Source organism: Macaca nemestrina, chromosome 9 (genome assembly GCF_043159975.1).
Source record: "Macaca nemestrina isolate mMacNem1 chromosome 9, mMacNem.hap1, whole genome shotgun sequence".
Classification (NCBI taxonomy): domain Eukaryota; kingdom Metazoa; phylum Chordata; class Mammalia; order Primates; family Cercopithecidae; genus Macaca; species Macaca nemestrina.
The window spans coordinates 122,742,682-122,770,619 of NC_092133.1; the positions used below are offsets into that span (position 1 = coordinate 122,742,682).

At 43.3% G+C, this 27,938-nt stretch overlaps 3 protein-coding genes across 4 annotated transcripts in view; 2 read left to right on the top strand and 1 right to left on the bottom strand.

Annotated features, from left to right (window-relative positions):
• The first annotated feature begins 237 nt into the window (after positions 1-237).
• Positions 238-27,938, top strand: part of LOC105480053 (nebulette) — a 379,519-nt gene continuing 351,818 nt past the window's right edge. Inside the window, exons 1-2 of one of the 2 annotated variants that reach the window (XM_011738505.2) lie at positions 238-655; positions 1,941-2,035. In XM_011738505.2, coding sequence (XP_011736807.1) covers positions 587-655; positions 1,941-2,035 — 164 coding nt within the window. In that variant the 5' untranslated portion in view covers positions 238-586. The remainder of the gene's footprint in view (positions 656-1,940; positions 2,036-27,938) is intronic. The other variant, XM_071070414.1, reaches the window with a different exon arrangement.
• LOC105480059 (large ribosomal subunit protein uL11-like) lies at positions 9,964-10,537 on the bottom strand. The gene has a single exon (XM_071070415.1). It carries the CDS (start codon positions 10,474-10,476, stop codon positions 9,979-9,981), a length of 498 nt encoding a protein of 165 aa, XP_070926516.1. The 5' UTR covers positions 10,477-10,537; the 3' UTR covers positions 9,964-9,978.
• Positions 10,537-27,938, top strand: part of LOC105480058 (uncharacterized) — a 53,628-nt gene continuing 36,226 nt past the window's right edge. The window contains 1 exon segment of the mRNA XM_071070416.1: positions 10,537-27,857. The gene's annotated coding sequence lies outside the window, so the exon portion shown is untranslated.

Here is a 27,938-nt window from a genome sequence, read left to right on the forward strand (position 1 = left end):
GGTGTTTGTCACGTCCGCCGCCTGGATCCCTCCCTCCCCAGCCGCCGCCCACCTGGGCTCCCCGGCCTGCGGCGGCGGTGGCGCGAGGCTCGCTCCCCAGGCCGCAAAGTCGCACCCGCGGCGGTGTGCGGAGCTTTCCGGGTCTCTGCCCGCCCCCTCCCCCGCTGCGCCCTCCCTCCCAGGGTGCCCGACGTGCACGTTCCCTGCCACTTCGGTCCAGGCGCGCCAGTGGGTTTGGCCTGCGCGGCGGCGGCGAGGCGGGGGAGCGAGTGAGCGCGAGGGGCGGGCGCGAGTGACTGTGTGAGTCACCCGTACCTGGAGTGCGAGCGACGCAGAGCCAGCGGCGCGGAGCCCGAGCCGGAGCCGAGCCCTAGCGCCTGCGAGCCCTAGAGCGCGGCCGGCCCCAGGCGCCAGGCCTCGTCGCCCTCCCCGTGCACTCACCCGGGGCCCGGCGCCGACTCCCCACCCGGCGCCAGCCGCCCGCAGCCCTCCCGCCTGCCCGGAGGCGGTGCGGGGCTCGCCGGGGGATGTCACAGAGGCTCCTCGGAGCCAGCAGCCGCCGCCGCCGCCCCCGGCAATCGCGATCATGAACCCCCAGTGCGCCCGTTGCGGAAAAGTCGTGTATCCCACCGAGAAAGTCAACTGCCTGGATAAGGTGAGCGAGGGGGCGCCGGGCCAGCCTGGACCTGCCGGGCGCCGGGCTGCACCTGCTCCGAGAAGTTTTGGCACCTGGGATGGAAAGCGATGAGTGGGTCGGTGCGTGTGCCTGTGCCTTGGCACGGGGGGAGGGCGCGCGAACGAAGACGCCCGCGGGAGTGTCACAGACACGCTTGGCGATTGTGGTGTTGGAACCGGGAAGGGCTTTTGTCGCGGTACGGGGCTGCGCGACATCGACCGAGCCGCTGCGGAGGGCGCACGGCGGTGCGCGGCCCCGGGCCCCGGAGGGACCAGGCTGGGCACCCAGGGGGGCACTTCGGCGACCCGCGCCCCCTCCACCTCCACTCGTGTTCCACAATACCCCCGACCCCTGCCGCACAGATCCGCCCGCAATCCCACCTCACCGCCCACCCCTAGCGCCTCCTGTGACCGCGGCGAGGGGGAGAGGCAAATAGTAATTAATATGTCATGGGGCGGCCGCTGCCGCATTGCTAAGAATAATCCCTGCTGGAGAGCCCCGGCTCAGCGCGGCAAGCCGGACCCAGGGGTGTCTAATCCACCGGGTGGGGAATTCCAGGGGAAGTAGTTTTGTAGCCGGGCCCCTCCAGCTCTACCTCCTGCCCTTCCCGGGCAGGGATGGAGATGAACAGCCGGGGAGAGACACCCAGGAGCGATCTGGAGTGACTGACAGTTGAAACCAGCCAGGGGCGTTCTGGGGAAATTTGCGTCTGAAGATACAAATGCTTCGTTAGAACAAGCTGTCATCTTGACAGTCATCTCAGGCAGAGTCAGAGGTCCAGCATTTTAGTACAAGCTGGTCCGGTGTAGGGGTACTTACATAGCCTTCCTGCAGCCCCCTCAGCTTGCCTGACTTCGGGTGAACACATATTTGTTGAGATCCTACAAACCCTGCATTTAGACACTTTGAACTGGCTTCCTTTTGGTTTCAAAGCCACTCTCTGGGCCCCGTTTCTTCATTAACCGAGCTCAGAATTCTTTTCTGGCTGCTCATAGAAGTGCTGTTTCGACAGAGCGTTGACAGTTCTTCCATGGTGCGTCGATATATTGTGGTGAGTCTTTCTTTAAGACTCAATTTTCAGAGTTGCCTGCTTGCCTGCTTTATTTACTTAGCTGAAAGTAGGTAAACACATCCACAGTTCCCTACACTCATTTTGTTGTAGTATTTTCAGCTACAGGGACTGTGATGCGCTAGAAAGCCTTCCTTCTGTGCCCATCCAGGCGAAAACTGGCATTGTACTGAATTTTAAAATTTTTTTTTCCAGTATTGGCATAAAGGATGTTTCCATTGTGAGGTCTGCAAGATGGCACTCAACATGAACAACTACAAAGGCTATGAAAAGAAGCCCTATTGTAATGCGTAAGTATTGTCAACATGCTGTCCAGGTGTGGCACAGCCTCAGAGCTTGAGAGCCAGTGGACCTGCCTGTTTTGAAGAACTGACTCACTGTGTCACCCAGGTGTGGCAGTGGCTAGTTACCTGTTTATATCACAGACTCTGGAGCCATGTACTTTTTTGATGATCACTACGTTTTATGCCTTTCTAATGTGTTGGGTAACTTCTACGCATCTTCAACCAAGTTAGTTTTTGAGGTTCACAGTGTTACAGACTTAGGGGCACTTATTAGAAGCTGCAGAACTTCCCCACTGAGAACGTGTGGGCTCTGAAGTGCATGTCAGGTAGATTTCCATTTTAATCCTGTGTCAATTTCCATTTTAATCATAGGATGTTGCCATACTGCAATTTCATACCTGAACCTAGTTGCTATGGAAAGGAGTCTTGCTCATTTGGTCTTAGCTGAGACCACTGCAGAGATTCTGGGCTTAAACAGGAAATCAAAGAGTGGTTTGAAGAATGGAACCAAAGACATGGGTGTTCCTGGCTGGTTAGTAGTAGGTCGGTTGTAGTAGATCTACTGCAGTAGACCCGGTACTTCCGGCTGGTTAGTGTTGTAGTAGGTGGGGATTAAAAAAGGTAAGCCTTCTTTGGAAGGCTTTTGTGTAGGCATGCTGCTAGCCTAGAATAGCAATTAGCTAGCATTTATATCGTGCTCACCATGTGTCAAGCTCTGTTCTAAGCACTTTATGCATACTGATCATTTAATCTTTACAACGACCCTACAAGTTAGGGGACGCTATTTTTACCCCCATTTAGCAGGTAATGAAATTGAGGCCTGGAGAGGATCAGGCTCAGGAGGGGCTCAGATCACTCCTGGAGGCTGCTGGTGGTTTGATTTGACTAGTGTTTCCATATGTCTACCTTGCTGCCCAGAGGCACATGTTTCTCCACTCCTGTGAGCATCCCCCTACCCCAGACTGTTTTCAGCTGTAAGCTCTTGGCCCTGATGGTTAAGTTTTCTTTTTCTTTCTTTCTTTCTTTCTTTTTGAGACAGAGTTTTGCTCTTGTTGTCCAGGCTGTAGTGCAATGGCATGATCTTGGCTCACTGCAACCTCTGCCTCCCAGGTTCAAGCGGTTCTTCTGCCTCAGCCTCCTGAGTAGTTGGGATTACAAGCATGTACCACCATGCTCGGCTAATTTTGACCTCAGGTGATCTGCCCCCCTCGGCCTCCCAAAGTGCTGGAATTACTGATGTGAGCCACCACACCTGGCCTGATGGTTGAGTTTTCTCACCAGTTCCCCTGTGGGGTTGGCATGGTCTGGAGCCAGCAGAGGTGCCTCTGGACCTCAAGCCTTTTGGCTGGAACACTGCCAGAGATTCATCCTCCCTAGAGTTTTTGAAGTAGGTTCATCATTCACGTCTCCTGGAGATGGAGGGCCCTTGGTTAATTCATGCTTCATTACATACTGACAGTATGTTATCATAGACCGTATATTTTTGGTAACCAAATGGAATTGCTCATACCTCTCTGGTGAAGAACTTCAAAAAACATTTTATCTGGTGAGGACTGTTTAATATTTGTTTTTCCTTAGTCCTTAGTGCTTACAGGTAGACCAGAATCTTTTCAAGAAATCAGAAAAAGGGGCATTGAACAGAATTCAGGACTTTCTTGGAGAGGGGAAGTCCACAGATATCCCCCAAACTTTCTGATGTCTTCAATCCTGCTATACCATTCTTCCTATTGGAATAGCGTGAAGCAAAAACGAGGTTTCGATGTCATAATTTCCTGCTTCCCTTCCAGAGAGCCATAAACGACTGGTTAAAGATCAAAGGCAGGCGTAAGGAGAAGGGAAAGGGCCCCAACCACCCATAAACGGGATAATTGTTCTTTGGTTAAAGGAAAGTGAACCATTCTTCCTGTAACTGTTTCAGTTGGCAGCCTGATTCCATCAGGCTTTATGGACCACATCAGGATTCAGGATTCTTTACAGGGCAGTGCCAGGAGTTTAACCCCAGTGATAACAATGCCTTTGGGTGGCGCTGGTAGGCCTGAAGGGATTGGGAGGGAAGGAGGAAAGAGAGAGAAAGAAAATAGGGAGAGAATAGCAATTACAACAATGAGAGAGAATTGGATAAGGGAGAAAAAGAAATGATCAAAAACAAAAGGACAGAAAACGGTTCAACTGAAGTAGAGTCGTTGACTGCATTGGGCTACTTGAAAATTATTTAGTGCTTATTGCTTAGTTTGGATTCAATCTAATTTTAAAAGTTTATGAGATTCTGAATGAGTTAGGAAGAGCTATTTTGCACTTTGACTTGATAGTGATGAGTGCCCAGAAACGTTGAGATTTGGGCCCCAAAAGGAAATGATTCTACTTATGAAAAAGAAACATCCTGTTGTATTGTTTCATAGGTCTTGATCTCATTTTTAATACTCTCAATATACTTGTATAGAATGTTTACAGATTTTCCTCTCTAAAATTTCTCATATGATTCCAGTACATTATTATTAGTTTTAAGGTGAATTCTGGGGGTAGCACTCGAGGATTTTTGCTTCATATTGAACCTAGTAGTCCACTTTATTGAGCAGATAAATAGGGGGAAATAGGAATTCATCCTTAGTGAATGGATGAGTAGAGAGCTGATATCTAAAATTCAGATTTAGGTTCATGTCATAGCTTGATATGCTACCTCTAGAAAATGGAACCTGGCAAAGTTTTGGGTTCTGTCTGCTATGAGGGTTCTGGGCTCAAAGGTCCCTGCTGTCAGTCTGTAGTCTGCTAAGGATACATGTTGCCGTGTACACTGGCTGGGCAGTGTGGAATGCCCTCTGGGGATCCTGACACATCTGCTATAATTCAGGTGGTGCATGTCAATCAGCTGTTCCCTGTGGTTGTGGCCAGAGGGCTGCCATAATTTCTCTGGGTCAATAGTAGAAAATTGATTCTCTAATGTATACTGCTACCAGAAAATGAAACATTTGCTTTTCATGTAATGCAATATTTTATCTGCACCTGGTTTGGTTCAGGAGTCAATGTATATACATGCTTAAATGAAAACAACTCTTCATCTTCCGCTGTCGCTTTTTATTGTGAAAATTTTCATACATGCAAAATAGGTAAAAGAATAATACAAAGAACATCTCTATCCCCTCCACTGACATTCAACTATTATTAACATTTTGCCATGTTTGCTGCTTCATATTTTGATCTAATTATATGTCCAAATATATATATATTTTAAAAATTTATTTATTTTTATTTATTTATTTTTTTGAGACGGAGTCTCGCCCTGCAGCGCAGGCTGGAGTGCAGTGATGCCATCTCGGTTCACTGCAAGCTCCGCCTCCTGGGTTCACACCATTCTCCAGCCTCAGCCTCCTAAGTAGCTGGGACTACAGGTGCCCACCACCATGCCCAGCTAATTTTTTTTGTATTTTTTAGTAGAGATGGGGTTTCACCATGTTAGCCAGGATGGTCTTGATCTCCTGACCTTGTGATCTGCCTGCCTCAGCCTCCCATAGTACTGGGATTACAGGCATGAGCCACCGCACCCGGCCATGTCCAAATATTTTTATTACTGTTGAGCCATTTTTCCATTTCATACATTAAGTTGGTTTCATACATTGTGACATTTCATCCCTAAAAACCACATCATGCATGCACTAAGCATAAGGGCATTTTCTGAAAGAATCATAGAGCTTTTATTACACTTAAGAAAATTAACAAATGCGTTGTTATAACATCTTATATCCTGTCTACTTTTATATTTCCCCCATTGTCCTAAGAATGTTCTTTATAGTTTTTTTTTTAAAGCTAGGATCCAATCAGGGTTCATACTTTACATTTAGCTGTTATGAAAATGACAACTTTTCTTAGCTATTAGAGATTCAGTATCAGTTATTCAAGTTCTGCTATTATTTCTACTAATTTACAGAACCTCTCACGGTTTTCAAGAAAAGGGCTTAAGTGGCATTTCTTATGAAAATAACATCCATAATTAAATGAAGAACCTTTAAAATAAATATTAAGAATATGCTTAAAAATTGGAAAGCATAAACATAGACATTTAGAATTACTGTAAGAAAACATAGAGGTTTCTTATTTTAATCGCTACCTGAGGGCATTCTTTAAGGAAATGAAGTAGTGAGTGCTTCTTCAGTTTAAATATGTTGCTTGTTTATATTCTCATGTGTTTAGAGAAGAAACAAGTATTCTGTTTGATTTCCTGCAAAGGAGAGCATGTATAAAATATAATTTACATGATATTTAAATTTTGATCTTTTGATAGAACGATCAAAGTATAGTACACACTAGATGTAAGATTGGGCATAATACCCGTTTTGCTCCTAACGCAGCAGTGCACACTATTAAAATATTTAAAAACAAACTGTTGTACTTGAGTGCGTGCCATGTTTTCATAAGCCTTTATGTTTCATAAGCAGGCAATGGATTCTTTAGCACATTTAGGATTTTTTTCATCATGGAACTTGCAAATAAATGAGGACTAGGCAAAATTCTTATCACTAAGAGGTGCCGAGAAAATAACACTAGATGATTAGACAAAAAACATACCTAATATTTCTATGTGAATTTATATGCTAAGCTAAACTATAAACATTTTCCTACCCAGCAAGCCACACAATGAGTATAAACTCTAAGACCATTTGTCAAATAAATTATTTAATTGGTTGTGTGTATAAGTCAAAATTGCATTTACTATGTCTTTGTAAAATATACATCAGTTCTTAAAATTTCCTGGGAGGTATTACCACTTAGAAGTAGCATTGCCAAGACTGACCAGCTAATGTGTTCTCACCAAATGTCAAGTTATATTAGGTCTGGGGTGCCACTAAGGAACAATGCAATAGTTTAACATGACCTTGCCAATAATTTCCCCAGAACATTATATGGGCTTTGAACATTATTCGCAGACATATTTTTGGGCTGAACATTTGTTCTGATCTGCCTACATTTACTATATCCTGTATCTTAGTCAAATGTATCTTTAATTATGGGGCTAAAAGAACACAAATATCCACTGAAGTATCTTTAGTGATTCTTCCAAATAAGATTCCCTCTCATCAAAGAGTTTCACTTAAAGTGGTTTCCGAAGACTTTAAAAAAATAAAACAGCAGGCGCTGAGTGTTGTGTTTACTTTCTCTCTGCCTGTGTTCACATTCCCTCTCGTGAATATTTATTCTACCACCTGCAAGAGGCTGGGCTGGGTGCATCTCATGACGAGTCACCCAGAATGGTCAGCGCAGTTCTGCCGGCCCGTGTTGAGTGTGATTGTCGAGGTGTTGAGTGTGATTGTTGAGGCCAGTGCTCCACTGCCTCTCACGTACCATTTTGTGGCTGGTACGTGCCTTTCCTAATCAGAGGACACAGAAGGAAATTAAATTGAAACCTGAGAGTATTCCTGCCATCTACTTTCCTTATCTGTAGTTGGGCCTCCTGAATTTGGTTCTAGAACACTCCAAGGACTTGAGTTATCTCAAGGAGATTGATGAAATTCCTGCTATGAAGTTAGCTTTGATTATAAAACAATGTGTCGCAAAGTACAACATGTTGTCATTGGAGTTTTGGAGCTAGATGGAGCTGGAGTTGAATCCTGGCTCCATCCTGGCCTACTGAGCAAGTCTCTGGATTGTCAAACATCAGTTTCTCCATCTGTCAAATGGGTACAGTAATACTAAACCCACAGGGCTGTATGAGAAGTAACAAAACAATACTAGGATAGGCTGTAGCCTAGTTTCTGGCACCTAGCACATCTCCAGGAAATAGTAGTGTCCTTCTTTCCTCATCAGTACTTTTTGGAGGGGTGAAGAAAGAGTGGGGAAGAGAGAAGAGGAGGCATATCAATAAATAATAGGAACTCACTCACACCCATTAAAAGGTTTATACTGAAGTTTTTCACACTGTGGGCTGCTACCCATTAGAGAGTTGTAACCAGAATTGAAAGAAGGAAGAAAAGAGAATAAGAGAAAACATCAGACTTCATTTAAGTACTAAACAGAGGATTCTTTTGGCAGACATATTTTTTTCAGTGATACAGGTACATATGTGTACTGGATCATGATGTAGACATTTTTTTTTCTTTCTTTCTTTTTTTTTTTTTTTGAGACAGAGTCTTGCTCTGTCGCCCAGGCTGGAGTGCAGTGGTGCGATCTCGGTTCACACCATTCTCCTGCCTCAACCTCTGCCTCAACCTCCAGAGTAGCTGGGACTACAGGCGCCTTTCACCATGCCCGGCTAGTTTTTTGTATTTTCTAGTAGAGATGGGGTTTCACCGTGTTAGCCAGGATGGTCTCAGTCTCCTGACCTCATGATCCGCCCGCCTCGGCCTCCCAATAGAAAATAATTTTTACTGAAAGTGGTGATTGAAAGGTATGAGACACACTAGTTTAGTTCCATATTCTTAATGCTCCGTACATCAGAGAGCATTGAAAGTTACCTGTAATGTACAATGACATGCAGTAAGTTTGTGAATCCTAACAACCACGTTTCTGTTTGTGCCAATCACACCCGACCCCACACCTTTCCCTGGGGTTCAGTCCAATACAGTCATCACATAGGTCTCAGCTCAGCAGTAAGAGCCCACATCCTGTGCAGGAACCACGAGCTTATCTGTCTGTATCCTCCAAGGGATCTGTCCCATGTATCTGCATATCCCTCAAGCCTGGCACATAGACGAGATTGGCACGTTCAGGGTATGACCATAGATGAGCCTGGCATTTTAGAAGGTACTTGATCATATTAGTCACCTCAGGGACTGTAAGAACTGTGTGTAGCCTTTGCACTTAGTCCCTAGTTTAGGATGAGGCCCAGGCTGGTTTCTTTTGGGATGGCAGACAGAATTTGTGTGATACAGAAGAACTGGGTTAGGATGAGGCTTTGAGGAGCCTGATCCATGTGGACTGGTGACCAGGGTTCATTAAGCCTGAATTCCAAGGGATAATAAAGTATCCTGCTGTTGGGATAGTTTCACGTCTTCTGATCTGCAATGAACATAGTGGGAATTTACTTTCACTACTTAGAGGTTTGGCTTCAAAATGTGACATCTTTCTAAAAACATTTCTTACGAATACTCATTTATTTCCTTCTGGGTTATAATCTCTACTATGGGAAAATAATTCCCACCTACCAGGGACTTTATAGAGATTAAATGGGGGAATTGTTGGTAAGCTTGAGCCCATCAAATAACACCTAAGGACCCAAATGTCAGTCCACTCTTTTACTTGTAATAGTAAATGGAAAATTGTTGTCTCATATTTCTCCGTTAAAGACAAGAGAAAAGGTCACATTGTTAAAAGTGACCGTTTCTATGGAAGGATATTGTGGCATGTAAGAGTTCTAGTTAGCATCCACTGCAATGTGCCCTGCCTGACTTTTTAGTTACATACCTCATGGAAAAAATTAAACCTTTACCCCTTGACACAGTATCTGACATGAGAGGATGACAGTTTTCATTTTTCTTTTCTGGTTATAACTGGATGATTAAAAACAAAGGAAGGAGATACTTTGAGCCAATAAAAAGGTTCCAGTGTATATGCAAAATGATCTGGTTCTCAGTCACCGTATTGGACCGTTGGCAATATCTAATGCTTTTTGGTACTTTTGAAGTCATTATAGGGAATTATATTTACAAGTCACTCTCTGGGTTCTGTGTCCCATTTGAAAATGTTTCTGAAAGGTGCCTTTGATGTGTAAGTTCTGCCTGTTTATGATGGTGTATTTATTATGGAATGATGTCAGATTAGAAAAGATTTTGAGATGAAACCCAGCAGATCTCACCTCAATCATGGTGAAATGCAAGGTTAATACAAGATACAGATATGTGTGCTTAAAGGAATACTGATTATGTATCAAGGGCCTGTGCGAGAGAGTATGTTTCAGTAGGTCCTCTTTTTTTTTTTTTCAGTTGTCAAATGATCCTTTATTGAAATACTTTCCTTTGTGCTTAACTGGCTGGGCATTCCACAGCACCACTGTTAATGTCAACTATGATGTCATGAGGGTGGCGGCCATCAACATTACAGCCCACAGACTGGGCAGTCCCCAGGATCTCTTTAATGGTTCCAGAGAGTTCTCTGGCTAAGGATCGGTGCCGCATCTGTCGAGCAATGTTGATGATCTCATCAAAAGTGATATTCCCACTGTGTTTAATGTTTTTCTGTTTCTTTCTGTCTCTTGGTGGTTCCTTGAAGGCTTTGATGATCAGGGCAGAGGCAGAAGGCACCACCTCAATCTGGGCCTGTCTGTTCTGAATGGTCAGTTTCACTGTAATCCTCAGGCCCTTCCAGTCACCCGTTGCCTTGGCAATGTCATCACCAACCTTTTTCGGAGACAGACCCAGGGGGCCGATCTTGGGGGCCAGCGCAGAAGTGGCACCGACTTCACCTCCGGTGCACCTCAGGTATACGACTTTGATCTCGTTGGGGTCGAACTTCGGCGGCATGGTGGAGGCGGCTGGTGTCGGATGAAACCGGATTCGGGACGACCGAAGAAAGTTGCACCTTTGCCCCTCCGAGCCGAAAGCCGAGAGCTTTTTTTTTTTCTTTTTTTTTTTTTTTTTTTTTTTTTTTTTTTGAGACAGAGTCTCGCTCTGTCTCCCAGGCTGGAGTGCAGTGGCGCGATCTCGACTCACTGCAAGCTCCGCCTCCCAGGTTCGCACCATTCTCCTGCCTCAGTCTCCCGAGTAGCTGGGACTACAGGCGCCCACCACCACGCCCGGCTAATTTTTTGTATTTTTAGTAGAGACGGGGTTTCACCATGTTAGCCAGGATGGTCTCAATCTCCTGACCTCGTGATCTGCCGGCCTTGGACTCCCAAAGCGCTGGGATTACAGGCGTGAGCCACGGCGCCCCGCCAGTGGGTCCTCTTTAAATGTTTTCAGATGAGTGCTTTACAGAGTGGTTCCTAGGACATCAGGGAGTCAGAGAGATACAGACATAGCCATGCATGGCACCCTTGTCCTCAAGGGCTTAGAACTCCTTTAAGTCTCTAGAGGAAGGATAAATCAATTACTTTTCTGTTCTGTTTCAGTTTTTACAGTTAGTGTTAATAGGAAGACCTTGGCTTTTAGCCTTAGGAGACCTTGGCTTTAGCGTGGAATCTAGAATAATATTTATGAGCTGAGTGCCCAGAATGTTTTAGGAACTAAGTAAAATGATGATTATTGATTTCTTTCATGCTCAGCTTGGCTATTTGAATTCAGCAAAGTCCTGCTAATGGGTCTAACAGTTCTTCAGGCCTCTCTAGTTGAACCTAGATAGGGCACAGACCTAACCATGAGAACTGGAAGTTGTGAGAAGGACCAGGTTTAAGTGGCAATGATTGTTTCTTCCATCACTGGAAATCCCGTATTAATTTTATTTCTAGTTAGCTGTGCAATTTTCTTAGCAGAGTCTTTGAGAGAGTTGCTTTGCGTTTGACTTCTGTTTACTTTTTCACACTTTCTGTTGACTCATTCTTATTGAATTCTAGGAGGAGCCAGAAGAGAACTAGTTCGATGTGTGCATTCTTGAATAGCATCTAATCGATAACCAGACTGGTGGTCTGTTGTACTTCTGCATCAGCTGAGCAGTCTAAAAAACCATTTGGATAAAAATCTTTGATTGGCACTCTGATGCTCATTATCCATCAAAGGCAGGTGCAACCAAACACAGAGAACTTGGAGAAATAGGATGGCTGAGCTCAGCCAAGGGTCTATAGATCTGGGATGTGCAGTGGGAGTTAGACGGTTGCCTGCCAATATTGAATTTGGTTTTAAAATATGACTCCTGTATCCGTTAATCCTTTAATTGATCCAGAGTGTGAATTCCAGCAAATTCAGGCAATGCATGGGAGTGGCAAGAAAACTGCAGCAAACGCATACATCAGTGCAGAAAGACGTGCCCTGTAAGTAGATGTATTTTTGGTGGCCTGTTTGGATAACCTGCATGTCTTCTCCTGCCTACTCTCCCCACTATCTGCCCAGTCTCCTGAGTTTCATGCATTTCCTGCCACCACAGTTATTTTCTGAAAACATGGTTCTGATTATACTACTCTCTTGCTCAAACACCTTTGATGGCTCCCTATTGCTTATAGGAAAAATAATTGGGTTTCTAGCAGACATTCAGAGCCTTTCACAGTCTACCTTCCTCTATCCACTTCCATTTAACCTCCTTCTCTCCAGCCACCCTGGGCTGCTAGCTTTGAAACCTTCACCAAATTTCTTAATCTAAGCCTCAGTATCCTCATCTGTAAAATGGGTATAATAGACTCTACCTAATAGGATTAAGGATTCATTGGAATATCCAATCTAATAATGAGCTTAGCAGAGTTTCAGGCACATGGTAAGGAATCAATACAATTTAGATATGTTTATAATTTTAATCATTATTAACTAGACACAGTGATTTGACCCTTTACTCATGCTGTTCTTATGCCCTCTGGCACTGGAGTGACTTTGATCCTTAAGGCACATCTGTAAGGCTATGCCTACCTTTGCAAAGATATTCTGAATCTCTCAATCACTGAACTCTTTCTTTGTGATTCATTGTACTTTTTATGCCTCAATTATATCACCTATCAGAGAGCCTGCTTTGTACTATGGCCGTGTTTGTCTTCCCATTTGAGTTGGTTTCCTGCTGAGATTGGACCATAGATGTTCTCAGCCTGGAGTGGGAGGCGGATTGGGGTAGGTGAGGTCAAGTCAGCCTGCAAGAGCTTTGCTCCTTGAAGGGACTACTTTGTGTTGAGCAAGTGTGTAAGGAATTGAGAACGGGTGTTACAAAACTGCAATGCTCTGATGCCAGCCATGTGGAGTTAGCATCAACTCTGCAAGTGAAAGGCACAGACCCCAACAAAATTGCTCTCACTTCAAGCCCAGGAGTCCCTAGGTCACCTACACGTTGGACCAACTAGCTGCAAATCTGAGAGTTCCCACAACCCCCTCAGATTTGATAATTAGCTGGAACAATTCACAGGGCTCAGGACAGTGCTGTACCTAAGATGATTGTTTTAGCGTAACAGATACAAATCAAGACCAGCCAGATGGAGAGACACTTAGGGCAAAGTTTGAGAGGATCCTGGATGTGGGGCTTCTCTGTCCTTGCTCTATGGGATCAATATGTGTTATCTTCCTGGCACATTGATATGATCATCAACCAGGGATCTCCACCAATCTTTGGTGTCCAGAGTTTTTATTGGGGTTTCATTATGTAAGCATCATTGATTGACTCATTGGTGATGTGACTGTTCAATCTCCAGCCCCCTCTCTTCCCTGGAAAAGGTCAACTGATCTCATCCGGCTCAAAGCACCAACCCTCTAATCACAGAGTTGGTTTTTCTGGTGCACTGAGCCACCTTGATCACGTCCCCTTAGATATGGTCCAAGGAGCTCATGAGTAACAAAGACATTCCAATTACTTGGGAAATTTCAAGTATTTAGAGTATGCCTCCCAGGAACCAGGGACAAAGGCCATTCAAATTCTTTATTATACAACAGGCATGTTTCATGCTGTCACCATCAAAGCTACCTTTGTTGTGTTGCCTCTTTACATCCTGAGCCTTCCTATTCTATCAGGACATGAATGAGGGCCTAAAATCCACCATCTCCAGTCAGTCAATAGAAGTTGGGGAAGATTAGAAATAGTTTGCTGCCTGTGAACAGGAAGGGAGTGGGGGCACTAATCATGGGTGGACTCTTAATATAACTCTCTAGATTTTGTTTTTATTGATACATGAGTCTGTCCTATTGGCAAATTACATTCTTGAGGTCAGGAATGGTCCTAATTGCCATTGTCTACACAGCACACATGCTGTGTGCTCAGAAACTGTCACCTTGTTGGAACAGATTGCCTATCTAGGTTTGCTGGGGGCATGGTGAGTTCTTTTGGCTGTCTGAGTGATACAGCTTAGCCTTATTCTAGGCATCCTCAGCCAAGAAAGCTGACTCAATGAGAAGGAATAGAGGACGAGTGTGGTGGCTCACGACTGTAATCCCAGCACTGTGGGAGGCTGAAGTAGGAAAATCACTTGAGGTCAGGAGTTCAAGACCAGCCTGGGCAACATAGCAAGACCCTGTCTCTAACAAAAAAAAAAAAAAAAAAAGAGAAGCAATAGACATATCTTTCCATGAGGATCTGTGTGGCGATCCCAGCTGTTGCTCGCCATGCTTGGACTGATGATGCACACGAACAGTAGCGAACACTTCCTCTGTTTAGGTGAAATATTGAAATTTATAGCTGGATTACTGGTCATTGACATGCAATGGAACAAAGGATGACAAGAATAATGTTGTCTACAAAGGTAGTTTATAAAAATCACTTTGTTATGACTGTTTTTCAAAGTCTTAGGAGTGAACCACGTGTTTGACACATCAGGCCATATATACATTTACTTGCATATCATGTTTTTTGTATCTCCTGGAAATAAGTTTGATGGCTTCGTTTCCTGAAACTAAATTTAATCAGGGATTAATGGTCAATTCCTGATGAATGAAAGGTCTTAACAGGCTCTCGTGGAAGAATCTTCTTTTCTCATGTGATTTTCCTTCAATGTTCTGCCTTTTCTCCCACATTTCCGGAACTTTAAAAATAACTCTGTAGGATCAGTGCTTCTCCCCCAACCCAACCCTCCCCCACCGCACCATCTCTCCATTTCTCTTTCTCTCTGTTTGAAGTCTTTTCTGTTGCCAGTGACGTAGTTCTCTGATTCTCTTAACATTAAGGGGAATTCTATTTTAAAATGTCTAAATGCTTAAGGCACGTAATAATTAAGGGTTATTCCTATCAGGAATAGAAACACCGTATTAGAACAGCTCTTCCTCAGAGGCTACTAAAGAAGGAAAATTCTGTTTAGAGGGTTTGCCTCTGTGGTCTTTTTTTAAAACGGTAGTTATGTAATGTCAGGTTTAATTGGCTGGGAGTCAGGAAGCCAGTTTATTTGTGTGCCTCTCGTGTCATATATACCTGCAGGGCTGAGTGGCCCGTAAAAAGCACTTAAGATTTGCACACGGGGGCTGCTGCCCAGGAGGTGGCCTGCAGAATGGCAGTTTGGCAGACGTTGAAAGAAAAGCATATTGGTTTTTTTTTTTTTCTTTTTACAGTGATGAGTATATAATAGGGACTGAATAAACATGTGTTGATTGGCTGTAAAAGAACCTTTACTCTGAATGGGAGACAGCAGTCGCTGATCTGATAGCAAGCTTCCCAAGTCTGGCTTCTTTCTCTGGGTCTGTAGCGGTGGGTCAGGAACAATTGTTACCCAGGATTTAAAAATTAATTCCCTAGCAGGAGAAAACAGGTGGTAACATAAAAGAAGACCCTGAATGGAGGAAGGATCAAGTAATTCTCAGAAGAGACCCGCAGGGGAGTGTTTACAACCTCACCTGTCTTTACTAACGCATAGATAGACATGTCAGGGGACAGGTAAGGTCCAGGAGTTTTGCCAACGTGGGATGAGGACAGGCTGATGATTCAATTGTGACAGTGGAGAGGCTTGGTACGCTAAAAGAGAAACATGTCTAGGAGGTGAACCCATGAATAGAAAGAAAGAATCTTGACGGTGGAGAGATGATGGAGAACATTTGAGTGAGAAGGAAAAGAAGGGAAACAGGTGGCCCTGCTGCTGGGCAGACCATGTGCCTCTTGTCCAGAATGGAAATGTCACAGAGGTTTTTTCAATGAACTACCTGCTGAAGGTTTAAGAGAGAATACCAGTTGGTTTCTTGCTTTGCTTTCTGTGGACAATGTCACTGCTTTCAAGCTGCTTTGCGCTTAATTTGGAAAACAAGTAAGAATTGGTTGATGGAGTAGCAGTTGTGAGGACTTTAGAACAAGTGGTCTCTGTCATGTTGAAATTCACAAGAGCAAAAGGAGTCACACCACACCCAGACTTTGAAGAAAGCCTTCACACGGTGTAGGGGAAGAAGGAAGGGCTGTGCTTGTTCAAGAAATCTTAGGTTCTCAGAAGCTCTGAGATAAATGAAGTGTGCCATATCCCTGTGACTGGTCTAGTCCTTAGCTCACAGTTAATTTTTAATAAAGATTTACTGAATAAACAAAAGAAGGAATAAGAAAAAAAGGTGGCTCAAGTGAGATAGAAGACTTTGAAAAATAAAATCCTGATTGAAAAGTGTTAATTATTTCAGAGAGAGAAAGGGGGAACACATCTTTAAAAAAAGTGTGGAGCAAAAGCATCATAGGACATCCCTTGGGAGCTTTCTAAGCTCAGATTAGCCTAACACACAGTTTAAAAGATGGATGACTGAGTGTTCAAAGATGGCAGACACAGTAAGACCGGGATCCGAAAAACCAAAACCATGGCTTGTGACAATTCTAAAGACAAAGTGGGTTTCAAAAGCACTTATATTCTAAGAAAACAGTGGAACCCTGGCTTAGGGAGGATAATTGTGAGAATAAACGATGACAGGAAAAAATCCTATTTAGCTTTTATGCAGTTCCTTTTTAGCTTTTATCCTTTCAACTGAGAAGAATAGATTTACAACTAGAAAAGATCCAAAAACATCATTAAGAAATTAAAGTAAAAGTTAGGAGAGCCAGCAGTCAGACAACATCAAGTCGTTTTGCATTGGGTTAAAGAGATTGGAATCTCTCCATCCAAAGGGTGGCATCTCAGGGACCTGAGAAAACCCTGTAGATGTGGTCCTGGAACTGAAATGCTGGAATCATGTCCCTTAGCAGTGAGAGTGGATGTGGTGGGGGAGTGAAGGGACCATTCCCTTCTGGGGCTGAGGCTGAGTTACTTTACCTCGCCGTCCCCCTGTTTCCTCACCTATAAAATGGTGATGTTGTCTCAGTTATCCCATCTGCAAAATGGGCATTCTGTGTCTCACTTGCTGATAATAATAGTATTTGCTACCTCTTCTGGTTACTGCAAGGAATAAATAAGATAATCTATGTAAATAGTTGATACACAGTAGACACCGTATAAAAGTTGGCTGTTATTACTATTGCCTATTCTCTTTGAGAAATTGTCAGCAAAAGAAAGCTTTGGGGATGGGAAAACATCCCAAGTTTTAGAAAGAGGAAGAGACAGATTGTAGAAATTACTGACTAATTAATGTGACATTAATTCCTGGCAAAATCCTCATATGGATGAGTGCAGGATGGTTGTAAAAACTTCAAAATAAAAAGGCCTCTTAGGTTCTGTCATAGTTTGCTAGGCTTGCTGTGACAAAGTACCATAAACGGGGTGGCTTAAATAACAGAAATTTATTGTTTTTACAGTTCTGGAGACTAAAAGTCCGAAATCAAGGTGTCGGTAGGGTTGGTTTCTCCTGGGGGCTGTGAGGGAAGAATCTGTTTCAGGCCTCTATCCTTGGCTTTTGTTGAATAGGTGGCCAGCCATCTTCTCCCTGTGTCTTCACATCAACTTCCCTTCATGTGTGTCTGTTTCCTAATCTCGTTTGCTAAGGACACCAGCCATCTTGTATTAGGGGCCACACCTATGACCTCATTCTAACTTGATTACCTCAGCAAAGACCCTATCTCCAAATAAGGTGACATTTCGAGGTCTGTGGGGTTAGGACTCTAACACACTTTTTGGACTCCAGTACATACACAATTCAACTCCAACAGGTTCACTAAGAAAAGTCAAGCAGAGCAAAATTAACTGTTTTTGATGCTAGAGAAGAAAGGAAATATATACACAATGAACTTAAATTTTTTTTTAAAAACAAATTCAGTGCTGTTAATTATTTTTTATTTTTTGAGATGGAATCTTGCTCTGTCCACCCAGGCTGGAGTGCCGTAGCACCATCTCGGCTCACTGCAGCCTCTTCCTCCCAGGCTCAAGTGATCCTTCCACCTCAGCCTCCTGGGTAGCTGGGTCTTTCAGGCATGTGCCACCATACCCAGCTAACTTTCTGTATTTTTGGTAGAGACGGTTTCACCATGTTGCCCAGACTGGTCTTGAACTCCTGATCTCAAGGGATCCACCCACCTCAGCCTCCCAAAGTGCTGGGATTACAGGCATGAGCTGCTGCACCTGGTCTCAATGCTGTTAATTTTTTGTATATCAATGATACCTTAATAAAGCTTATAAAAGATCACTGTTAAAAAAAAGTAAAAGACTAACAGAGACTTTTTCTGAATTACAAGTTGACCACAGTATCTGTTTCTTCCTTTGACATGTGTGTCTTCGTGATTTCACTAATATTTTCAAGGAGTAATAACCTTTTCCTCTTTCACCCAGGACCTTTACTTTGTGACATTACGTGCTTTGTAAGCTTGTAAAACAATTAGAAAATTGTTCTCTGATAGATTGTTCTTGCTTGTAGGAGAATGGTATTGAAATATTCATAAGGAAATGAATTTCAGTTTCAAATGGCAAGAAGAAATACGGTTTAAAATTTTACAGAAAATGACATAGTTCTTGCTTTATGTTAAAAAGAAGGGGGAAAAACGCACGATTGTGACCTTGGCTCTAGTTCAATGTAGAGATTCTGGTGTGGAGATTTATAATCTTAATATTCCTACAATTTAGGATTTATATTTCAATTTCAAAATTTAATTATTAATTTTCTCATGAAACTTTCTCAAATAGCTTCACTTTCTTAAAACTCCTTTTATTATTTTATTAAGTAATGAAGGATTGTATCCGTATTTCAAGAGTGAGTGAAATAGACTTTTGTAATTGCCATTTTTTTATATATAAGTAATGGGCTCCTAAAAAAAAAGCATGAAGGCAGCATAGTTATGTCCTGTGATAAGAACTGCGTTGGTCTTGCTTTGTTTCCAGTAGACATGCTCCCTGGTTAGCCTTTTCTCCCAGGTGAACTTTATTACCTGATAGAAATCTGATCCATCAATTGAATTAATGTGTGTTTTGAAAACAGCATTCTTCTTCCATGCTTTCTCCTGACTTTGAAAACAAATCCCAAACACACTACTCTCTTTTCCTCCTCATAATCAGATCTTAGCTTTCAATGCCTCCTAAATACTGTTAATTTTTTGATAACTCTTTGTCCATTTGTACAAAAGCACATTTGTACTTTTTTGCCCCGTGTTTACAACCACACCAAAAAGATGCCAAATGGAAAACTCTCCTGGTCTTTAAAGAAAGGGCAAAGCTACTTCTCGCAAATTACATGACTAGAATTCCTCCTGTCCCCCAATAAATGAATGCCAGCAGTTTTCTTCTTTCCTTGGAGGTTCTACTGATTCTTTCTATTTTATCACTTGAGTGGCCAGAAATTCAGCACTTGTGGTGTGATGGATGTTTTTAACTTTTCTATGAACCATTGTTTTGAAATATGGGGTCTGGGCCCTGCTGGAGACTGTAGGGCTGTTCCCCATATTGCTTTTGAGGGGTGGCAGTGATCAGTAGGCGGGGGTCAACTCCACCTCTTGCGGCCTCTGTTCTTGTCATGCAGTGGGGGTTAATCTCTGCAGAGGAATTGATTGTGAGGAGGCAAAGAGAAAATGGATAATTATAAAGAACTGGGCACAGCTCAATAAATGGAAACACGAATGACCACGTGATAGTGCTTTTCCAACGCACCTCCCTTGCCCAGTCAGTTTTCTTTGTGGACTCAGGCAATGTTTTCCGTATTTCACTCTTCTGGCCTTTTCAAGTGTGTCAATTGTTTGAGCTATAGCAATGCAGTGATTACCAGTGATTACCTGGGTTTTGAATGTGCGTTTGAAAGTTGAAGTGTTACCTTATTATAGGCACAGCACTCAAGATTTCCAGAGTACTTGTATGTAAAAGGGAAATGAATCAGACACAGAAAAAGAAACATTGCACGTTATCACTTATCTGTGGGATCCACAATCCAAACAATTGGACTCATGGAGCTAGAGAGTAGCAGGATGGTTACCAGAGGCTGGGAAGGTGAGTGGGAGAGTGGCGAGGAGGTGGGGATGTTAATGGGTACCAAAACAATAGTTAGAATCAATAAGACCTGGTATTTGATAGCACCACAAGGTGATTATAGTCAATAATAACTTAATCGTACATTTAAAAATAACTAATAGAATATAATTGGGTTGTTTGTAACTCAAAGGATAGATGCTTGAGGGGATGGATACCCCATTTTCCATGATGTGATTATTAAAAAAAAAATTTTTTTTTTGAGACGGAGTTTCACTCTGTCGCCCAGGCTGGAGTGCAGTGGTGAGATCTCAGCTCACTGCAACCTCTGCCTCCTGGGTTCAAGCAATTCTCCTGCCTCAGCCTCTGGAGTAACTGGGATTACAGGTGTGCACCACCACACCTGGCTAATTTTTGTATTTGTAGTAGAGATGGGGTTTCACCATGTTGGCCAGGCTGATCTCGAACCCCTGACCTTGTGATCCACCCACCTTGGCCTCCCAAAGTGTTGAGATTACAGGCGTGAGCCACCACGCCCAGCCTGTGATGTGATTATTATGCATTGCATGCCTGTATCCAAACATCTTATGTACCCCACAAATATATACACTTACTATGTACCCACAAAGGTTAAAAATAAAAAATTCAAAAAGTACTCCTGTATGTATTTCAAATTGGATTGCATTGTCAAATTATTTTAGATTTTGTGTAAGATTTGGATTTGGAATAAGAGTTAATAAAGAAAGGCGATAAAGAGACTCCAGTCTGTGAAGATTTATTTTATAATGTTGATAACTGAGGAAAGTGTGCATCCAGCATCTCTTTAACATTTTGAATAATGTGGAGAGTTTGTGCTGCTGGTTTTGAGTGCTGTGCTACTTTTCCCATATTCTGTTTCATATTGTGAATTTCTAAACACAGGTGCTACTGAGGCCCACGAGCACAAAGACATGAAAATTTAATGTTATAGCTTGTTTCTATTGTGGCTCACTTTTTTTTTTTTTTTTTTTGGCAGAGTCTCACTCTGTCACTCAGGCTGGAGTGCAGTGGCGCAATCTCTGCTCATTGCAACCACCACCTCCCAGGTTCAAGCGATTCTCCTTCCTCAGCCTCCCGAGTAGCTGGGACTACAGGCACATGCCACCATGCTTGGCTAATTTTTGTATTTTTAGTAGAGATGGAGTTTCACCATGTTGACCAGGCTGGTCTTGAACTCTTGACCTCAGGTGATCTGCCTGCTTCGGCCTTCCAAAGTGCTGGGATTACAGGTGTGAGCCACTGCGCCCAGCCTGTGACTCACTTTTAAATCTGACTTTAGTGTTTGCTTTAAAGAAAATTTATTCTCTGTATGGTATTAATAAAATGAGAAGTTCCTCTCTGAACTGGAGAATCATTCTCTATGATTAAGCCAATTTTTAGGAAACAGTTTCCCAAAAACACTGAATCAGGTGGAATAGATTTCTGAAAAATATACATATCATGTCTGTATTCATTATGAACTTCTCTATTTTGCCCCTTCTATTTTGTTCATGTGGTCTTATTTCATTTTGCATCATTTAACAAATATAACGAGGTGCTACGTCTTACTTTTAAGATGTAAAGGCTTACATTTATTTCTGTATATGCTTTTATTTTAAGAACTTAATTTACGGCCGGGCACAATGGCTCACGCCTGTAATCCCAGCACTTTGGGAGGCTGAGGAGGGAGGATCATGAGGTCAGGAGTTTGAGACCAGCCTGACCAACATGGTGAAACCCCGTCTGTACTACAAAAATTAGTTGGTTGTGGTGGTGTGCATCTGTAATCCCAGCTACTCAGGAGGCTAAGGTGGGAGAATCACTTGAACCCTGGAGGTGGAGGTTGCAGTGAGCTGAGATTGCATCATTGCACTTCAGCCTGGGAGATACAGTGAGGCTCCGTCTCAAAAAACAAAAACGAAAACAAAAAAACCCTATATATACACACACACACACACACACACACACATATATATATAAAACAAAAAATTAGTCAGGTGTAGTGGCAGGTGCCTGTAATCCCAGCTATTCAGGAGGTTGAGGACGCTGAGGCAGGAGAATCTCTTGAACCTGGGAGGCATAGGTTGCAGTGAGCTGAGATCTCACCATTGCACTCCAGCCTGGATGACAGAGCAAAACTCCGTCTTAAAAAATTTTTTAAAATTTGAAATACAAGAGTCTTTGCAGCCTTGCTGTATAGCGTGGGCATTAAGAGCCAGACTCATTTCTTTTTGAGCTCTAGACCCACATGGGGAACCACTTCATCTCTTCAACCTCAATTTCGTTATCTGTGAAATGGGAGATAATATTGAATAATAGCATCTACTGCCAAGAGTTGTTGAGAGGTTTACAAGAGATAATGCATAGAAAGTGCCTCACCCCCAAATATTACGTATTTTCACGGCCATTGCACAGTTGTGAGCTAGAAGGCTCATGGTGTGGGGTGGACAATTTTGGCCTAGGAGACTGGAGTTTCTCAGTCAGATAAAATCCACCAAGTCTGAAGATGGAGGTTGAGACCAAGGAGACCAAGACTTTGGTTCTAAGTACATAAGGTGGTGCTGGTTTTCTGTGGGGTTATTCTATTATTCATGTTGCTACAAACAAGGAAACTGATGTACAGTTGTTTTTTTCAAGGGCACTCTTCACTTTAGAAGAATAAAGAAGGAAAATAATGCAGTCATTGGATTTCTGGACTACAGCTTGACTCATTAGTCTTTCTTTTCTCTCTAAATAGAAAGTTAAATTACTGTTCTGAGGTTCTGAAATTCAGAGTGGAGTTTGTGCTTGAACCAAGTATAATATTACTTGATGTGCAATTGGGCAGAATAGTTAGAAGTTTGGATGAAATTTTATCCTCTTCCTGTTTCTTTTTGGCTTTTGTTACTCTGGATTTTTTTTTCTTTTTCTTTTTTCTTGGACAGGTTCTTGCTGTGTTTCCTAGGCTGGAGTGCAGTGGCATAATCATAGCTCACTGTAACCTTGAACTCCTGGGCTCAGGTGATCCTTTCATCTCAGTGTCCCATGGATTTATGTTGACTTTTGTCAGTGTTGGATACTATTGTCCTGGTAGCCTGTGATGTGATGAATAGCCCGGGGGCATTGTGTAACATTGGGAAATGGAGGTGAGGAGATGCTCATTGGATGCCTTTGGAATTCTTGGTACTAATGGATTTAAAATATTTTACTGGAGTCACTGTCCTTGGGGCCCAATCTATGAGATTCGTTAATGATCATTGGAAGTCAAGGAGTGGCCAGATGGATGAGCCTGAAAGAGAATCCATGATGGATTGAGCTGTGTTGGGTGGAAGTAAGATCAGACTTGACTCTGTGTACATTCCTCGCAGGCCCTGGAAGGCTTGCCTTCTGTGTCCCATTTCTGGATAGTGTCCCACTCACTCCTTCATTTATTATTCAGTAATGATGGAATTCATTTGTTTATTTACTTAATATTGAAAGAGCCTCTCCTATGAACCAGGCGCTGTCCTAAGTACTTGGAATGCGGCAGTGAACAAAGTAGAGGAAAATTCCTGTCCTCGTGGAGCTTCTTAGTGGAAAGAAGCAGACAAAACCCAAAACAAAACAATCAGTAAAATATTAGAAACGGATGCATTCTGTAGAGAAAAATCGAGCAGGGGAAGAGGTAAGTTTCACTAGGTTGGGCAGGGAGTAGGAGGACAGTTTGCAATTTTGCATAAGTTGGTCAGGGAAGTCTAGTTCTCACACTGGAGTAAAACCTGGTACAGGCAAGGGAATAGCAAGGGCACGGAGTGAACCTGGGGCATGTGGGAAAAGCAATCCAGGCAGGAAGCCTGTGTGGAAGGGAGGAAGGGGCCGGGGGTAATGGGGACCCTACAAGGCCTGTAAACCATTACAGGGACTGCAGAATCCAGGCAGCTCTGACTAAGGGGGCAGCTGCTGGGGTGTTGAGCAGAGGAGTGACGTGATGTGTGACTTAGGGTTTTAGGTTTTTTTTCACTTTGCCTGGCTGTAAAAATAAAGCACTAATGGGCTAAAAAAGGACTTTTGTGTGTGTGTGCTCGCGCTAAAGGGACAGTCACATATTTACTGTAATGATATCCCCTTGGGTGTAAACAAGAGTGCATTTTGTCATTAAAGTGAACCAAGAGTTATCATGAGGCTATGGTCCTTGAGCGAGTTGGACCCCCTGGAAGTTTCTACACATGAGTGTCAGAAGAAAGTGATGACGCAGGAAGTTTCTGTCATCATCAGTGACAAAGTCATGACCGTTGACTAAAGCAGGGTGAATTACATGGTGTGCGTTGCTATATGTGCGAAAACATATCTTTTGTTTCCTGAATATAATTTCAGCCTAGGTTGCTTTAGAGGGAACTTGGAAAAATCCTGCAGAAGAATTGAGTCTTGTTTATTTCTCCAAAAATGACTTCAGTTCCTTTCTTTGCTCTCCCTCATTTCATCCTTCCCGTCTCTGCCCTTCAGTGATGATCAGAGGTCAGGGAATTGCCCTAACAGTGTGTATATTTCTGACTGGTGGTCATTAATTTTCCTTGGCTTGGCTGAGGAAACATTCCTGTCACCTCTTTTGAACATCGAGCACCACCTTGGTGTGAATGAGTTTCGACAACGGGACCTTGTTCTGCAGCCAGGGTTGAAGAAGTTGGCGAAATTCCACTTCCTATTAATTTTCTTGTACAATTTGGACACCTAGGAAAACATCTGAAGAAAGTTTTCATTTTGTGAGCTCATAATAAATGCCATAACGTGGTGTGCCAGGCTGTTGGCTTCGGGTGTGACTTTTGTACAGAAGGTGTGCAAAGAATGATTACTATAAAGATTAATTAGGAACATATAATGATTCTGTCTTTTAAACTTTTGAAACATGGAAATGGATTTACACAGATAATAATTCTGAAGTTTTCACATCTCATTTTTATATTTGCCAAACAACCCCACCAGTTTCTTTTCTTGGCAGTGCAAATGTTTGGAGATATATTGTATGTTCTTCAGCACATGTGACTTCATGTTTTTCTTCACATACTGTAGTTGTGCAAGTCCGTGGTTGGAGCCTCACTGGGTAGACTCCCAGCCATCATTTCAGCTTTAATTGGTTGTAAAATATTAGCAGGAAGGCAAAGTTATTTTACACCGAAGTGACTTTTTTGGGAAGTAGCAAATTAAATTTTATGGTAGCAGCTGTTCTGAGCAGAATTTGTTGGGAAGTTGATGAGAAGCGAAAGCTTCCAACAGTTCAATATAAATCCTTAGTTTAAAAAAGATGCAAGCCGCACATAAACGAGGCTATGGAAGTAGAGACAAATATTTTTGGTCCATATTTTATTTATTTGTTTTGTAAATAATTTAAAAGTGAGGCCTTCGTTATTTCATAGTTCAGTCTTGGTCTTTCAAAAATAATCGTTGCTCTGATTTTGCAATGGGAGCCTTTATTTAGTTTAGAAGTCAATAATAATATGCTAAAAAAGGAACATAACTTAGTAGAGAACCTCCCTAAGGGGAGAGCTCTGAGTGGAAAAAACGCAAACTGTTTTTCCTCTGTTTTTACCCGACAGCAATCAACGCAGAAGAGTTCTGTGACCAGATGTGTGAGGGATTTTCCCACACATACAGAGAAGGGATCAGTTCTGCGGTGGACACCAGCTGGGTGTCCTCCAGTTCACTTCTGACCTTATCTACCTGGAGATAGCACCAGATTCCACAGGTTGAGGGTTCAGTCCCACAAGACCGCCCCCATCACCCACTTCCGATGCCAGTCGCAAGCTCCAGTTCACTTTATTTGCACTTGTGACTAACAGGCTATTAATCAGGGTTCCCATGACTCTCTCCTTGGGTTCTGTTAATTTGCTAGGGTGTCTCACAGAACTCAGGGAGACCCTTACTTATATTTACTGGTTTATTAGAAAGACTTACAGGTCAGATGCGATGGGGCTTATGCCTCTAATCCCAGCACTTTGGGAAGCCAAGACAGGTGGACCACTTGAGGTCTGGAGTTTGAGACAAGCCTGGCCAACATGGTGAAACCCCGTATCTACTAAAAATATAAAAACTATCTGGGTGTGGTGGCGTGTGCCTGTAGTCCCAGTTACTCAGGAGGCTGAGGTGAGAGAATCGCTTGAACCCAGGAGGCGGAGGTTGCAGTGAGCTGAGATCGCACCACTGTACTCCAGCCTGGGTGACAGAGAGAGACTCTGTCTCAAAAGGAAACAGAAAAAGAAAGACTATTACCAAGGATACCGATGAGGAGGTGCAGAGGGTGAGGAAAGGGTGCAGAGCTTCCATGCCCTCCCCTGCTGCACCCCCTCCAGGAACAGCTGTCCAGAAGTTCTCACTACCATGTTCTCTTGGGCCTTTTTGGGATACTTCACTGGATAGGTGTGATTGAAGCGTGGACACCCATGTGGAGAAATGTGATTAGCCACAGAGGGGATGATCTAATGCTAACAGACGAGTGGGGAAAGCCAGCCAGACCCATCCTTTCAGGTTCTTCTTGACCTCTCTGTGCAGGCTTCCTTCCTCCTGGGGATGGGGCAGGACCCCTTCTGAAATGGGGGTCTTGTGACCCACAATCAGATAATGGACGTCAGAGAATTTCTTTATGGAAAGGTAGGGGAAGGTGAGAGCATATTCTTAGTTTCTATGGCCTGTCCTGGGGAGAGAAAGGAGCAGGCAAAAGGAGAGCAGGGGCTGGGCATGGTGGCTCACATCTGTAATCCCAGAACTTTGGGAGGCCAAGGTGGGTGGATCACTTGAGGGCAGGAGATCGAGACCATCCTGGCCAACATGGTGAAACCCCATCTCTACTACAAATACAAAAATTAGCTGGGCGTGGTGGTGCGCACCTGTAGTCCCAGCTACTCAGGAGGCTGAGGCAGGCCAATCGCTTGAACCCGGGAGGTGGAAGTTGCAGTGAGCCAAGATCACTCCACTGCACTCCAGCCTGGTGACAGAGCGAGACTGTGTCTAAAAAACAAAAACAAAACCGCCACCACAACAACAAAAAAGGAGGGCAGGATAAAGCTCTGAGAGATTCTGTTTTCTGAGGCCTAAAGAGCCCCAACATTCTAACACAGGACTATCTTTCACCTTCATCACTCTGATGCTGTTCCAAAGCTGCTTTGGGAACCACGGACCAAAGTCCACATAATTTAACAGAAGAAATACTTACTGTTTCAGTCACTTAGGAAATAACAAGGGTCCTGGGAGTGATGAGCCATGAACTGTGGATGGAAACTAATGTACATGTTTCATAATATCACAGGGGTATACTGGATAAATCATTTGAGAAGAAGCTGGGACATTTGCATGTGTTATTCCCTTTCTGGAACTTTCTCCCACCACACACCTTTGTCTTGTTGATGCCTTTTTGTCCTTTAGGCCTCAGCTGTCAACGGGGATGCCTTTTCTGGTCTGGCTAGTTCTCTCTACTGTAAACTCTTCTAACCTTGTGTAGTTCTTCTTAGCACTCATTTTATATTTATTTGAGTAATTCTTTATCCTGTGAACTCCAAGAGATAAAGAAGAGTTCCGTTATTTTTTCTGGACATTATTGTATCATCACTGCCTAAAAACAATGCCTGGCATGGTGATAAATATCTGTGATTGATAAATATTTGTTTCATGAAGGAACCTGTGAGTGAATTGAATTTGGTTGGCGACAGGAAGGCCAGTACAAAGATTCCTGCCTGCAGCCTCAAGTCCAAATGCTGAAGGGGCCGGGTAGCTAAGGTAAACGGGTGAAGCAGACTGTGAGGAGCTTGAGTTGCTCTGGGCAACCAGATAGAATGTTCTGGACAGGTGCCTGCTTGGTGGATGTTCTCTTGTTCCTTCCGTGGAGGCGGATTCTTCTTACTCAGGGATGTAGGCTTGAACTGTGGTAAATATCAAGGACTCCCCGGGAAGACAGGACTTATGGAGTAGAGAAGACTGAGGAAACTTACACTACTCTTCATTGAAGTCTTTCTAGAATCCACAGCAATGGTGACTGAAAGAGGAAATCACGAGGTAAAGTTAGCCTGCAGTGGGTTGAGGACTGAGTGGGAAGTGAGAAGGGAAAGCCAGTGAAGGGAGGCTCCTCCCTTGAGA